The sequence below is a fragment of the Somniosus microcephalus genome, chromosome 10 (assembly GCF_052327205.1).
Source record: "Somniosus microcephalus isolate GS21.2 chromosome 10, FLI_Smic_1.0, whole genome shotgun sequence".
NCBI classification, from domain to species: Eukaryota; Metazoa; Chordata; class Chondrichthyes; order Squaliformes; family Somniosidae; genus Somniosus; species Somniosus microcephalus.
The window spans coordinates 160,594,789-160,610,613 of NC_140996.1; the positions used below are offsets into that span (position 1 = coordinate 160,594,789).

Here is a 15,825-nt window from a genome sequence, read left to right on the forward strand (position 1 = left end):
GGACTGGAGGGCAGCTAACGTAGTACCATTATTCAAGAAGGGTAGTAGGAATAGAGAATTACAGGCCAGTGAGCCTAACATCAGTGGTAGGGAAATTATTGGAAAAAATTCTGAGGGACAGAATTAGTCTCCACTTGGAGAGGCAAGGATTAATCAAGGATAGTCAGCATGGCTTTGTCAGGGGAGATCATGTCTAACCAATTTGATTGAATTTTTTCGAGGGGGTGACTAGGTGTGTGGATGAGGGTAGTTCAGTTGATGTAGTCTACATGGACTTCAGTAAGGTTTTTGACAAAGTCCTGCATGGGAGACTGGTCAAGAAGGTAAGAGCCCATGGGATCCAGGGCAATTTGGCACATCGGATCCAAAATTGGCTTAGTGGCAGGAGGCAGAGGGTGATGGTCAAAGATTGTTTTTGTGACTGGAAGCCTGTGTCCAGTGGTGTACCGCAGGGATCGGTGCTGGGTCCCTTGCTGTTTGTAGTGTACATTAATGATTTAGATATGAATGTAGGAGGTATGATCAGTAAGTTCGCAGATGACACGAAAATTGGTGGGTGGTAAATAATGAGGAGGGAAGCCTCAGGCTACAGGACGGTATAGATGGGTTGGTCAGATGGGCGGAACAGTGGCAAATGGAATTTAACCCTGAAAAGTGTGAGGTGATGCATTTTGGGAGGACTAACAAGGCAAGGGAATACACAATGAATGGTAGGACCCTAGGAAGGACAGAGGATCAGAGGGACCTTGGTGTGCATGTACATAGATCCCTCAAGGCAGCAGGACAGGAAGATAAGGTGGTTAAGAAGGCATATGGGATACTTGCCTTCATTAGCCAAGGCATAGAATATAAGGGCAGGGAGGTTATGATGGAGCTATACAAAATGCTAGTTAGGCCACAGCTGGAATACTGTGTGCAGTTCTGGTCACCACACTATAGGAAGGATGTGATTGCATTAGAGAGGGTGCAGAGGAGATTCACCAGGATGTTACCTGGGCTGGAGCATTTCAGCTATGAAGAGAGACTGGACAGGCTGGGGTTGTTTTCCTTAGAGCAGACAAGGCTGAGGGGGGACCTGATTGAGGTATACAAAATTATGAGGGGCATAGATAGGGTAGATAGAAAGGAACATTTCCCCTTAGTAGAGGGGTCAATAACCAGGGGACATAGTTTCAAGGGGCAGGAGGTTTAGAGGAGATTTGAGGAAAATCTTTTTCACCCAGAGGGTGGTTGGAATCTGGAACTCACTGCCTGAAAGGGTGGTAGAGGTAGGAACCCTCACAACATTCAAGAAGCATTTAGATGAGCACTTGAAACCTCATAGCATACAAGGCTACGGACCAAGTGCTGGAAAATGGGATTAGAATAAATAGTGCTTGATGGCCGGTGCAGACACGATGGGCCAAAGGGCCTCTTTCTGTGCTATATAACTCTATGACTATGAATCTATGACTCTCCAGCCACGCATTCATCTGGGCTATTCTCCTATTTCTATACTCACTTGCGCATGGCACTGGGAGTAATATGGAGATTACTACCTTTGAGGTCCTGCTTTTTAATCTCTTTCCTAGCTCCCTGAAATCTGCCTGCAGGACCTCATCCCTCTTTCTACCTATGTCGTTGGTACCGATATGGACCATGACCTCTGGCTGTTCACCCTCCCGCCTCAGAATGTTCTGCAGCTGCTCGGTGACATCCTTGACCCTGGCACCAGGGAGGCAACATACCATCCTGGAGTCACGTCTACGGCCACAGAAATGCCTGTCTGCTCCCCTAACTGTCAAATCACCTACCACTGTTGCTTTCCCACTATTTTTCCTCCCCCCCCCACCCCTTGTACAGCTGAGCCACCCGTGGTGCCGCAGACTTGGCCCTGGATATACTCCCCAGAGGAACCATCCCCTTCACCAGTATTCAGAACCGAATACTGGTTGGAGAGCGAGGTGCATTTAGGGGACTCCTGCATTACTTGTCTGGTCCTCCTCTTCTGTATGACAAGGTCACACATTGCCATCAATATAACATCAAAGAATTAGGTGGGTGTAATTGAATGTTCCTGTATTTTCTCCCCCTATAATCATATATTTCATTTTTAAAATATATATATGAGGATAAAATGCAACAATAAGGACTTGCAGTATTCTGATATGGCAACATTGAGTGCATTTTCATTTGCTAAAGTCATTTCCAGGCACACTATTCTTAAGATGCCAAAGTACCTGATTTTCTTCAGTTCATTTCTTGTGTTGCTTTCTGGCAGGCATCAATAGCAGGAAGTTATATTTATTGGCAATTGTAGACAACTTAATGAATATGCTGCAAAGGGCAATCAGGTTGACTCTCGTTCTTTAGTTAAACAGGAAATGAGGCCTATTGAAGTCAGCCAAAATTCCATTTGAGAAAAGATAAAACATTGGTAATTACTTTTCAAGCTTATCATTACACTTTCAATGATTTGGGCTTCACCTTAGATAATGTTAAAAGTAGACTTTTGTGCCTGTTTACAGTGCTAACTCTTAAACTGTTGAGATACCGCGGCAAACGTGGGAGTCGAGACAGAGCTATTGAAAACACAACTGCTTTATTCTGACCACATGGCAAACAGGAACTAGAAAAGCCCGCACATCCACTTAAATACTTCCCAGACAGGAAGTGCTCCCGGCAGCCTGTCCCTGTGGGAAACAAGTTGCTGGAGGAAAGGGCCCCCGGCTGGGGGCTTCTGATTAGACTGTCTGTGCCGCCGTGAGCGGATTATGTCCAGTGGTGGCGTGTCGCCACAGAGCTCCCCCCAGAATCCGCTTAGGAGGAGTGGATGAGTCGTGATGGTGGTCTAATGGTTCTGCCGCAGCGGCTCTGAGTGGTCGCCGGTCTGGTTGGTTGGGTCGGGCGGTTCGCCGCCGGCTGTGCTGGCTTGCCGGGGGGACGGCCTCTGGCTGGAGGCTGGGCCACGGGGACCAGTTCCCCTGTTTCTGTGTGTGCTGGTTTGAGCCGGTCGATGGAGACTGTCTCGACCCTGTCGCCGAGTCGCAGCTTGAATACCTTGTCCCCGGTTTGTAGTACCTCGTACGGACCGTCGTACGGGGGTCGCAGGGGCCCGCGGTGCGCGTCGTGTCGCACAAAGACGAAGCGCGCCTGCTGTAAATTTGGCGGGACGTGAGGTGCGAGTTCGCCGTGTCGGTTGACCGGAAGTGGGGCGAACTGCTGAGTGGAAGAGAAAGAGTCGAGCCGCTGCTGTTCGGCCGACCAAGACTTGGTAGGCTCCGGAAGGAATTCGCCTGGGATGCGCAGCGGTTGTCCGTAGACTAACTCCGCTGCCGAGGACCGGAGGTCTTCCTTGACCGCGGTGCGTAGGCCGAGTAGCACCCACGGTAGGCGGTCAGTCCAGGTACTGTCCTGCAGGCCGGCGCGGAGTGAGGCCTTGAGTGACCTGTGGAAGCGTTCACAAAGTCCGTTGGCCTGCGGGTGGTACGCCGTGGTGCGGTGGAGCGTCACCCCGAGGTTGCGTGCTGTGGCCGTCCAGAGTTCGGAGGTGAACTGGGCGCCTCTGTAGGAGGTTATGTCGGCCGGTACGCCGAACCTCGCAACCCAGGTGTTAACGAACGCCCTGGCGATGTCGGCTGTGGTGGTGGAGGTCAGCGGCACTGCCTCAGGCCAGCGTGTGTAGCGGTCGACCATCGTGAGGAGATAAGTTTGGCCTTGCGATGGCGGCAGGGGACCGACGATGTCGACGTGTACGTGGTCGAAGCGGCGGCTGGGTACCTCGAAGTCTCCCAGGGGTGCTTTGGTGTGCAGCTGTACCTTAGCCCGTTGGCAGGCGAGGCAGGAGGTGGCCCAAGTCCGAACATCTCTGCTAAGGCCGCGCCAGATGAAGCGCTTGGAGAGGAGTTTGACGGATGCGCGGGAACCCGGGTGAGAGAGCCCGTGGAGCGCGTCGAAGACGCGGCGGCGCCAGGTCTCAGGGACGACCGGCCTGGGTTGGCCGAGTGAGACGTCGCACGTGACTGCCGTGGCTTTGGGCCCGTGCGCGACCTTGGCTAGGCGTAGCCCTGGCAGGCTGGTAGCCGCCGAGAGGAGGTCTGGGTCCGTGAGCTGGGCCGCTGCTAGTTGTGCGTAGTCGACCGCGAGGTGATTCGCACAGACGGCGGGACGGGAAAGGCAGTCGGCGACCACGTTGTCTCTACCGGAGACGTGCTGAATGTCCGTAGTAAACTCGGAGACGGTCGCGAGCTGGCGTTGCTGCCTAGCGGACCAGGGTTCGGTGTGCTTGGCCATCGCGTATGTGAGTGGCTTGTAGTCCACATACGCGGTGAAGGGGCGGCCTTCCAGGAGGAACCTGAAATGGCGGACCGACAGGTGGAGTGCGAGAAGCTCGCGGTCGAAAGTGGAGTATTTGACCTCCGGGGGGCGCAGTTGGCGGCTGTAGAAGGCAAGTGGCTGCCACGCGCCATTGACCCACTGCTCGAACACGGCCCCGACCGCGTGGTCGGAGGCGTCGGTGGTGAGCGCGACCCGGGCATCGGCCCTCGGGTGCACGAGCAGAGTGGCGTCGGCGAGCGCGTTTTTGGTAGCGTCGAAGGCGGCTGCCGTGTCAGTGGTCCAGGCTACGTCCATCTTGCCGGATTTTCCTCGGAGGGAGTCGTATAGGGGCTTCATAAGGGCTGCGGCTCTGGGGATGAACCTGTTGTAGAAGTTCACCATCCCGAGGAACTCCTGGAGGCCCTTGATGGTTGTGGGGCGGGGGAATTGCTGGACGGCCTGCACCTTGTTGGGCAGGGGGACGGCCCCAGCAGGGGTGATGTGGTGACCGAGAAAATCGATCTCGGTTAGGCCGAATTGGCACTTCGCCGGGCTGAGGATGAGCCCGTGTTGGGCTAGGCGCCCGAACAGGATGCGAAGGTGTTCGAGGTGTTCCTGTTTGGAGGAGCTGGCTACGAGAATGTCGTCTAGATAGACGAATAGGAAGTTCAGGTCCCGGAGGACTGAGTCCATAAGGCGCTGGAAAGCCTGTGCTGCATTCTTGAGGCCGAAGGGCATCCTCAGGAACTCGAACAGGCCGAATGGGGTGATGACGGCCGTTTTGGGGATGTCCGCGGGGTGTACGGGGACTTGGTGGTAACCGCGCACCAGGTCGACTTTGGAAAAGACGGTTCGTCCGGCCAGTCGGGCCGAGAAGTCCTGGATGTGTGGCACCGGGTACCGATCGGCGGTGGTGGCGTCGTTGAGGCGGCGGTAGTCCCCGCAAGGGTGCCAGCCTCCGCCGGGCTTGGGGGCGATGTGGAGGGGTGAGGCCCAAGGGCTGCTGGAGCGGCGGATGATGCCGAGTTGTTCCATGTTGGTAAACTCGGCCCGCGCGATTTCCAGCTTGGCCGGGTTGAGTCTGCGGGCGTGGGCAGAAACTGGGGGGCCGGTGGTGGGGATATAGTGTTCCACACCGTGCTTGGCGGCTTTGGCCGAAAAGGTCGGGTTAGTGAGGGCGGGAAACTCAGCTAGGAGTGCCGAGTAGTCGTCCGTGGCTCTGGCGAGGCAGTAGGTCGTCGGGCCGGCCGAACGGGCCGGGGTAAAGGCGCCGGGGATGGGGGCCATAGTGTTGATGTCGACGAGGCGGTGCCTCGGAATGTCGACAAGGAGGCCGTGGGCGCGTAGGAAGTCAGCGCCAATGAGTGGGCAGAGGACCTTGGCTGTCAGGAACTCCCAGCGGTAGCGGTGGCCCGCGAGGTCGAGTGTGACCATGCGGGTGCCATATGTGCGGATTTCAGAGCCGTTGGCTGCAGCCAGTGTGATACCCCGTGTGCCGCGTTGGATCTCGAGGGCGGAGGCGTGGGTGATGCTGTGCTGGGCCCCTGTGTCGCACAGAAATCGGCGGTTGGTTCTGTCGTCAGTGACGTACAGTAGGGGCTCCTTCTGCCCCGCGGCCATCGCGGGGGCCGGTGCGGGGGGGGGTTTGAAGGAACACGGTGGCGTGCAGCGTTGAGCCCTAGCGCCAAAACGGGTGTGGTAGTAGCAGTGACCCGGAGTGGTAGGGCGGTCGGGCCTAGCGGCCCGGGAAGACCGCGTGGTCGTTGCCGTGAGGTTGGGCGCGACGTCGCGAGCGGCCTGTGCAGAGAGCAGCCGGTCGGCCTTTTCGGCTATCTCATTCAGGTCCGTGGAGTCAGACTCCACAAGGAGCAGGCGGATGCTGGCGGGGAGCTGCCGAATGAAAAGCGTGCGAAAAAGGGCGCCGGGATTTTTGTCGTCGGAGAGGGACAGCATGTGGGAAAGCAGGTCTGATGGTGAAGCGTCACCAAGGCCGGGGAGGTCCAGGAGTTGGCAGTGGCGCTGGTAAGAGGACGTTTGAAATTTTTAAAGTAGCGCAGCCTTCAGATGCTCGTACTTGCCCTCCGTTGGTGGATTCTGCAGCGCTGCCCAAACCTTGGGGACTGTAGCGTAGGTGAGCGAGGCGACGAAGTAGTCGTACTTCGTGGCGTCGACTGTAATGCCTTTCAGCCGGAATCTGGACTCAGCTTGAACGAACCAGGCTTCGGCGAGGTTCTCCCAAAAGTCAGGTAATTTAACCGTGACTACGTTTGTATCCGCCATGCTAGCTTAGGATTCGTCCTGAGCGTCGGGGTCACCAGTGTTGAGATACCGCGGCAAACGTGGGAGTCGAGACAGAGCTATTGAAAACACAACTGCTTTATTCTGACCACATGGCAAACAGGAACTAGAAAAGCCCGCACATCCACTTAAATACTTCCCAGACAGGAAGTGCTCCCGGCAGCCTGTCCCTGCGGGAAACAAGTTGCTGGAGGAAAGGGTCCCCGGCTGGGGGCTTCTGCTTAGACTGTCTGTGCCGCCGTGAGCGGATTATGTCCAGTGGTGGCGTGTCGCCACAAAACTAACAAAAAAAGAACAATATGATATGATTTTCCCAGTGTTCTTTAGATAGATAAGCTTTTGTATTATAGGTTTTGTGAAAAACATAGGAAGATAGGAGCAGGAGTAGGCCATTCAGCCCCTCGAGCCTGTTACATCATTCAATTAGATCATAGCTAATCTGTATCTCAGCAGTAGCATTGTGGTTATGTTACTGGTGCTAGTAATCCCAGTGAGGCCTGGACTAATGATCTGAAAATGACATCAATTCAAATCCCACCATGGCAGCTGGAGAATTTAAATTCAATTAATTAAATAAATCTGGAATAAAAAGCTAGTATCAGTAATGGTGACATGAAACTACCAGATTGTTGTAAAAACCCATCTGATTCACTAATGTTGTTTAGGGAAAGAAATCTGCCGTCCTTACCTGGTCTGTCCCACATGTGACCCAGACCCACAGCAATGTGGTTGACTCTTAACTAGCCTCTAAAATAACCTAGGAAGGCAGCTCACCACCACCTTCTTGAGGGCAATAAATGCTGGCCTTGCCAGTGACGTCCACATCCCGTGAGTGAATATAAAAAATTTACCCACATCCACAGCCTTTGGGGGAGGGAATTCTGTGTGGGAAAAGGGCTCCCTGATTTCACTCCTAAATGGCCTGGCTCTAAATTTTAACATCCCCCCCCCCCACACTTATTCTGGATTCCCCCACCAGAGGCAGTAGTTTCTCTGCATCTACTCTATCAAATCCTTTTATCATTTTGATTAGATCACCCCTCAACCTTCTAAACTCAGGGGAATACAAACTAGTTAGTCTCACTATAGTGTGGCATTTTGGTTTTTTTCCAATTTCTGTCAAAATACTGACAGTATGGATGAAAGCAACAAAATTTGCATCTCATTGCTGTAACATTAAAACAAGTGTTAGAAAATAGTTATGAGTCAGCATCATGAAATAGTCTCTCCATACTGAGTGCTTTTTGATTGGAAGGATCTACTTAACAAAAGCCGGTGCAATAATATCTACGATGATAATTAGGATAATTTGTTTCACATTTAAAACGGCTCAAAATTGCACTTCATAAGCAATTTAGTCAATTATTCCCCCTTTAGGTAAAGTTAATTAGATTGACTATTGAAAGGCTGAGTAGAGCACACACCTGCTATAGATGTGGCAAGATGTGCACTTTTTCGTAATTTTCATTTTAAATATCCAATTGCTCCATGTATACTGAGAATACATTGATAAGTTCGCTGCATATAAATATAAGCAAAGAAAAACACTCCGGTGGTCCGTTCAACTAAAGATGGAATCATCTATGTTTTTGCTTAAAACGTGCAGCATATAAATAATTTATGCAGTGTTATCATACAAATGTTTTACGCACGTGTACTCCTCTTTCTGCTATTTTAGTGGAAGCAATAACATATCAGGCTAACACATCCGTTAAACTAACAGAGAGAAGAATTTGATGAGAGCATTAAGCATTCAAATAATATAAATGACAGTAATTTCTACTCTACCATTTTTAATTGGCTTCCACTATTCTTTACTTCATTGCCAATTAATAAATGAATCTCTGAAACAAAAGATACAGCCACTGTAAAATAGTTCACATTTTCTTTAATTACCCTTTCAAAAAGTAGAATTAACGAGGCGTGATTCTCACCTCTGTAGTTTCAGCTACACTCTTGGGACACAATGTGAACACATACTTGGAGAAGCTTTGAAAAACTGCCTTATGTACTTTTCACCATGCTAATGACCTGATAGTTACAGCCACTAATATTAGGTATATTCAAAAATGATTGGTATCTATGTTTTAAGCTTTTGGTTACCCCTCCTAATATCTCCTTCTTTGACTCAGCATCCATTCTCTTGATTATGACTCCATGGGACGTTTTCTATATTAATGGTGCTATATAAATCATAGAATTTTTCAGCACAGAAGGAGGCCATTCAGCCCATCGTGCCTGTGCCGGCTCTTTGAAAGAGCTAATCAGTTAGTTCCACTTTCTTGCTCTTTCCCCATAGCTCTGCAAATGTTTCCTTTTCAAGTATAGATTTATTTCCCTTTTGAAAGTTACTATTGAATCTGCTTCCACCACCTTTTGAGGCAGTGCATTTCAGATCATCATAACTCACTGCATAAAAAAAATTCTGTTCATCTTCCCTCTGGTTCTTTTGCCAATTACCTTAAAACTTTATCTTCTGGGTACTGACCAATGTTCCCTTTAAGCAGCGCACAATCTGCAAGGTCCCGCACAGGCCGCCCACCGGCTTTTCCATTGTAAATACCGCGCATGCACAGAAATTTAAAAGGATCTCACATTAAAACAAACAGGCAGTGCTGAACAAACCGCAGCTTCCGGGGAACATTGGTACCAACCCTCCTTTCAGTGGAAGTTGTTGCAGGTTCCTTTGCAATACTTGCAAGTTGTTGTTTTGTTCCAATTTAAGGTACCCTGCGTCAGCATTCCATGTCTCGTATAGCAGTGAAATGTAGAGTGAAGCTCTTTTGTGCCCCAATTACATCTCAGTTCCAACCTCAGAAGGCTTGTCCCCATTGTACTAGTATGGCATTTTTTCCATTTCTGACACCAACCATTTTGTGGCCTCTCTGAGTGAGAATCTAATTAATGCCAAATTTGGGACAGTTTTGTGCAGTAGGTCTTTGCTTACTAGGAGCTACATTGAGACTGAGATTGAAACTAATTTCACATAGGTCACTTGCAGCCAGAGACAGAAGAGACTTTCTTCCCATCACTCGGGGCTGGATTTGAACCCAGGAAACAAAGGTGAAAGGCCAATGCTTAAGCCACTTCACCACCCAGTTCCCCCCTCTGAAATATTTTCATAACATAGGAAAAGTCAGGGATGAGAAGAGGCCATTCAGCACATCTACTGCATTACATCTCCCATCATAGAATCAAATTTGATTTTGAATAAACCCAATGCTTTTGTCTCCAGCTTGATAGATTATTCCAAACTCTTTGAGTAAAGGTCCTTAAAATCCAAGCCTTCCGGTGTGTTCCTGTTGTAACTTCAGTGTGTGTCCACTAGAACTGCTGGAAGGACCCAGATACACCAATCTTAGCCTTGTGTCCAAATATCTTGTAAGACCTGTTAGGGGTAGAGACTCTGCCTGTCCGAAACATGGCCATCATCCTAAGGAGGGGTAGGGCTGTGGTTGGGGTCTCCTGGCTAAGGGATTCCTGCACCCTGGTCCTTCAGAGGGATCTGTCAAACCAGGCATACCTCTCTGACCATTGGGGAATGTGAAGCCTACCTGGGGGTAACCATGTTAAACATATCGGGTCCTGAATTTCCTTGCGGGTTCTGCCAACTCCCGCTGTAACTCTGGCGGGAGACTAGAGCAACCCATTGCAAAATGGCAGGGATGCAGTTACACTGATACCCTACCAATTCTGTAATTTGTTGGTCAGTCTTAAAAGGAGCAGAACCTCTGTCTACCTCTTTACAGGACCTATGTTGGTTGGTCTTAAAAGGAGCAGAACCTCTGTCTACCTCTTTACAGGACCTATGATATCAAGGGGACAAAACTGGGAGCTGGGAGGTCCCATTTCCCCAGCTCAGTAGCGACTAAAAGTATTACTGGGTATGCCAAGAGAGTTAAGGCATGAGTGGGCCCCACTGGAGCGGGTAGGCAGGCCGGGAAATGGCCTGGACATCCGACAAAAGGTAGATTTTTTTTATTGAAATGATTCCCTTTTGTAGGAAGCAAAAGGGGAACTCAGTGTGGTCTTGGGAGGAGGGAGGGGAAATGGGCTTGGGAGCTCCCCCCACCCCCACACAACCCAATGGCAGGCAGATGCTGGATTTTCAGTTCTACCAGCTGCCCCCGTGCAAGTTAGGTAGCCTCCAGCTGACCCTGCGAGCACCAGTGGGGTCAGTGCTGGAGGGCACTGGTGGGAGTAATCCTAGCATAACTGCGGAAATTTCTGCCCATGGATATTGGGGCCCATTGATGTTCAGAATCCTATAATCTTATAATTTTACAGCACAGAAGGAGGCCACTTAGCCCACCATGCCTGTGCCAGCTCTCTGAAGGAACAATCCACCTAGTCCCATTCCCTTTTCCACAGAATCATTATAATTTTTTTTCTTTTTTCAGATATTTATCCATTTCCATTTTAAAAGATATTATTGATTCTGCTTCCAACACTATTTCTGGTTAGATATTTCATAACTAGTGTGTCCTTCCTGTAGGGTGGGCAAATACAGATATTCCATAAGTGATTTTCAAGGAATTAGTGATTAATTCACCAATACCTTACCTAAAGGGGGATATATAGAGGTGATTGATTATGATGGGCTGGAGAAAAAACTGGGACTGAAGTTATTTGAAAAGGACTAAACAAACTACAACCATATCCGTTCTATATCTGCAATTCCATCGTATGTGCTGGAAAGCAAAATTGTTCTCCACACCTATCCCTTGAGCTGAGGAGCATCAGGTTGGAAATGATTGAGACTGTCAGCCAATAAGATTTTGCTTTGGCCAGTAAATATTAACTGTCACAGGTAACAATATTGAAAGTACAAAAGTAAAACCTAATGCACAGATCAATTTCAGGACTATGACCTTGTATTTTGTATATTCTGACATGCAAACATGAAGGGGAAGTCATGTTGACAAATTTTCTGGAGTTCTTTGAGGAAGTAACATATAGGGTGGATAAAGGGGAACCAGTGGACGTAGTGTATTTAGACTTCCAAAAGGCATTTGACAAGGTGCCACACAAAAGATTATTGCTTAAGATAAAAAATCACGGGATTGGGGGTAATATTCTGGCATGGATAGAGGATTGGCTATCTAACAGAAGGCAGAGAGTTGGGGTAAATGGTTCATTCTCAGACTGGCAATCAGTAACTAGTGGTGTTCCGCAGGGGTCCGTGCTGGGTCCCCAACTCTTTACAATCGATATTAACGATTTGGAGGAGGGGACCGAGTGTAACATATCAAAGTTTGCAGATGATACTAAGATGGGAGGGAAAGTAGTGAGTGAGGAGGACATAAAAAACCTGCAAGGGGACATAGACAGGCTAAGTAAGTGGGCAGAGATTTGGCAGATGGAATACAATACTGGAAAGTGTGAGGTTATGCACTTTGGCAGGAAAAATCGTAGAGCAAGTTATTATCTTAATGGCAAGAAACTGGAAAGTACTGAAGTACAAAGGGATCTGGGGGTCCTGGTGCACGAAACTCAAAAGGTTAGTATGCAGGTGCAGCAAGTGATTAAGAAGGCCAATGGAATGTTGGCTTTCATTGCTAGGGGGATAGAATATAAAAATAGGGAGGTATTGCTTCAGTTGTACAAGGTATTGGTGAGACCGCACCTGGAATACTGCATACAGTTTTGGTGTCCATACTTAAGAAAAGACATACTTGCTCTCGAGTCAGTACAAAGAAGGTTCACTCGGTTTATCCCGGGGATGAGGGGATGGACATATGAGGAGAGGTTGAGTAGATTGGGACTCTACTCATTGGAGTTCAGAAGAATGAGAGGCGATCTTATTGAAACATATAAGATTGTGAAGGGGTTGGATCGGGTGGATGCGGGGAGGATGTTCCCGATGATGGGTGAAACTAGAACCAGGGGGCATAGTCTTAGAATAAGGGGCTGCTCTTTCAAAACTGAGATGAGGAGGAACTACTTCACTCAGAGGGTGGTAGGTCCATGGAATATGCTGCCCCAAAAAGCTGTAGAAGCTACATCATTACATAAATTTAAAACAGAAATAGACAGTTTCCTAGAAGTAAAGGGAATTAAGGGTTACGGGGAGCGGGCAGGAATTTGGACATGAGTCTAGGTTCGGATCGGTCATGGCCCTGTGGGTAGCGGAGCGGGCCCAGGGGCCGTGTAGCCTGATCCTGCTCCTATTTCGTGTGTCTAATTCTGTTAGATTCAGGAGATGGTTCTGTGATAGTAGATTGGCGGTTAGGATCAGATCAGCCATGATCTTATTGAATGGCGGAGCAGGCTCGAGGGGCCGATTGGCCTACTCCTGCTCCTATTTCTTATGTTCTTATGTTCTTATGACTATTGTTATTCTATAATTTTTTCACCTTTGATAGCATATGTCCATTGTTTTTCCTTGACAAATGCCTGCACAGTTGTCAGCAACTCACTCTGATGTGATGCTAGCTATGGTTTTTGGGAGAAATCAAATAAACATAAAACAAATCCGTTTAAACACAATGAATAGCTGGGATGAATATATGGAAGGGGTCTTGCTGGGAGTGAAATGTAATGCTGTCCAGGAAACAATGTTGCTGGGAAGGGAGCATTGTGCCTCTTCGCACTCAGTGCGTTAGATGTAACATGGAAAAGATACAATTCAGAGCTTCCTTTTCCTATCAACAGCTGCAAAAAAGTGCATCAATGCCAAGCATCCTGTGCCATGCCAGTTTGGAATTTCTGCTTCTTATTCTCAAGCCCTTCACCAGCTGCTGCTATTTGACACTGTAAATACATTTGCAGCTGCACCATTCATGTACATAGTGTCCTCAAGTCAATTTGACCCATAGGCATCAGCACTTTTCACGTGATGACCAAAGATCATTCAAGGTTATAATCTTAATGCTAAACACAGCACAAACATTGCAATAGGCAGCTAAAGCATTAATAGGAATAGAGTTTCAGATAATTCACCCATTTTTCTGCTTACCTGCAAATATCATTTTCTGGTTCCTCCAGTCCAAAGCGAGTATCGAATACCAACTGTATCCTTGTGTTTTCAGGAGACAGCAACCTCCACGTCAATAAAATGCTCCTTGGATAGTTGAGAGGAAATCGTGGACTCTGTACAAATCCATTATTCACGACATTGATTGTATCTTCTTGCCGATAAATTGCTGTGAGGTGATTGCTCTCTGTTAGTAGTCACAACTTGTACAAATTAGTTGGCTGTTTAATTATTGAAGAACAATGCAAAAAAGGCACCAAGCATAACAGTGAATGATAAATCTTCAAACTTTTAACACTTTCTGCAGTTAATAATGCTGCATTCAAAAAAAGCTTTAGCAGTTAAGACTATTAACTTTAACGGTGCCTTTTAGGTACAGATACATCATGTACACTGTCCTCAGCTGCTACTCTCAGATGCCTGGCTTCGGTTACAAACATACAGACATTGTGGGCCTGTGGAGACTAGAAAGGGTTAAGTGCTGGTTATATTTAAACTATAAAGAATCATGGAAAGTATAATAATTACTCCATACCAACAGGCCAGGAGTAGGCTACTATGCAAATGTAGCTGAAATTCTGCCACGTTAGATACCTGAAACAATTTGTGGCATAGCAAATACTGTACCTACTACAGCAATAACCAATGCAATGTATCTTTCAGTTATATTGATTTTTTTTAGTAAACTTTGAAAATGTGCAGTGGCAGACTGTAATATAATTTAAAAGGGAATTGCATGAGTATTTGAAAAGCAAGAATATAAAAAGACTTGGGGCAAGGACAAGGGCTGGGAAGTGGCATTAGAGTGGACAGCTGTAGTTGAACAGCCATTATTGGCACAGGCATGATGAGACAAATGGTTTCCTTCTGTGCTGCAGTTTCTAATAATTCTGTATATAATTGGTGAGGCAATTACCTTGCCATCACATTTACAAAGCTGATGAAATGCAATTGCAAAATACTTTACCAGGTTCACTCTGCTTTGAACATCTACATTTATTATGCTCAGTTGAGGTAGAAATATAAGCAGACCAATGCAGAAATAATTGACATAAGCTCAGCAAATGGAAACAATTTACAATGTATATATCGGATCGCTGTAACTGTATGATGGCAGGATTCTGCTTCAAATAGAACCTATCCAGACAGAGCCTGAACGACATTTGTTTTCATCAGCACACAATGTTCATTTGTTTCTGTTTCCGTCATCAGCCAAGGTTTGTTTCCACTAGTAAAAGGGAATCCAAACTAAGCCAGAATAACTGTCTGGATGAAAAAGCGCAGGTTGAATATCTGGGCTTTATGTGATCTGGGTTTTATGTGAGCCTTGCTAGAAAATGTCAGTGGTTTGAATGCAAGCTAGCAACAGTACAAATTCCACCAACACTTTGCTCCTCTGATGACATTGAGTTCAAGCCCAGAGCTCAGGAATGTCATAATCAACCTTATGGGGACTGTGATCATGCTTTTGTGTGCTGTATTATGAGGACAAAGTTATTTTTTTTCCAAAGAGGTAGCAGAAGGGATCATTTTGTAAAAACCCCTTGTTTTCCAAAATGTTATTTTTGTAGGAATGTCTAGTTCCTATCAAAAGACTGAGGTCCACTCAGGCGATCAAATAAACGAGGTTTAATGAAAACTAACAGAGTTTAACGGATAATTACAGGAGAACATCGAATATAGGTGTAGTCAGTTCGGAGGCTCCACGAGGACTGCTTGGGCGGTCCCGTGGCTGACGTCATGACATCATCACGTTTTTCCTGCTGGTGGGGGATCACGTGATGAACGGCGTGACGTCATCGCGTTTACCCGCACTATTAAAGTGATCACACTCCGTACATGTAAACAGTGAAAACAAAGATACAGACTCAGGCTGTAGCTAACATATTATTAAAGGGAATTATATACAATTGATTGGAGTCCCTTAGTGGCTCCGCCACATGCGCCCCCCCAGAATTGTCTTTAACAGCAAAAGTAAAATGGCGAGGAGGCCTGACAAGCCTGTCAGATCGACTTCTATAGCCTTGAAGTGGAAGCTGATGGACGGCAGGCGAGCTGGCGGGCGGTTGCGTTTGATCTGGCACGGCGACTGTGGGCAGTCGGCCACGTTTCGGCCGTTGTGCGATCTCGACTGGGCGGTCAAGGTCCAAGTGTGCCGGCTTCAACCGGTCAACCGAAATGTGGTCCGGTTTACCTCTGATATCAACCGAAAAAGTTTTGTCTCCCGGCTCTAGCACACAGAAAGGACCAGTGTA

At 47.9% G+C, this 15,825-nt stretch overlaps 1 protein-coding gene across 3 annotated transcripts in view; it reads right to left on the bottom strand.

Annotated features, from left to right (window-relative positions):
- Positions 1-15,825, bottom strand: part of pdgfd (platelet derived growth factor d) — a 199,052-nt gene that overhangs the window by 82,289 nt on the left and 100,938 nt on the right. For 2 of the 3 annotated variants that reach the window (XM_085999059.1, XM_085999057.1), the window contains exon 2: positions 13,553-13,757. In XM_085999059.1, coding sequence (XP_085855185.1) covers positions 13,553-13,757 — 205 coding nt within the window. The remainder of the gene's footprint in view (positions 1-13,552; positions 13,758-15,825) is intronic. The other variant, XM_085999058.1, reaches the window with a different exon arrangement.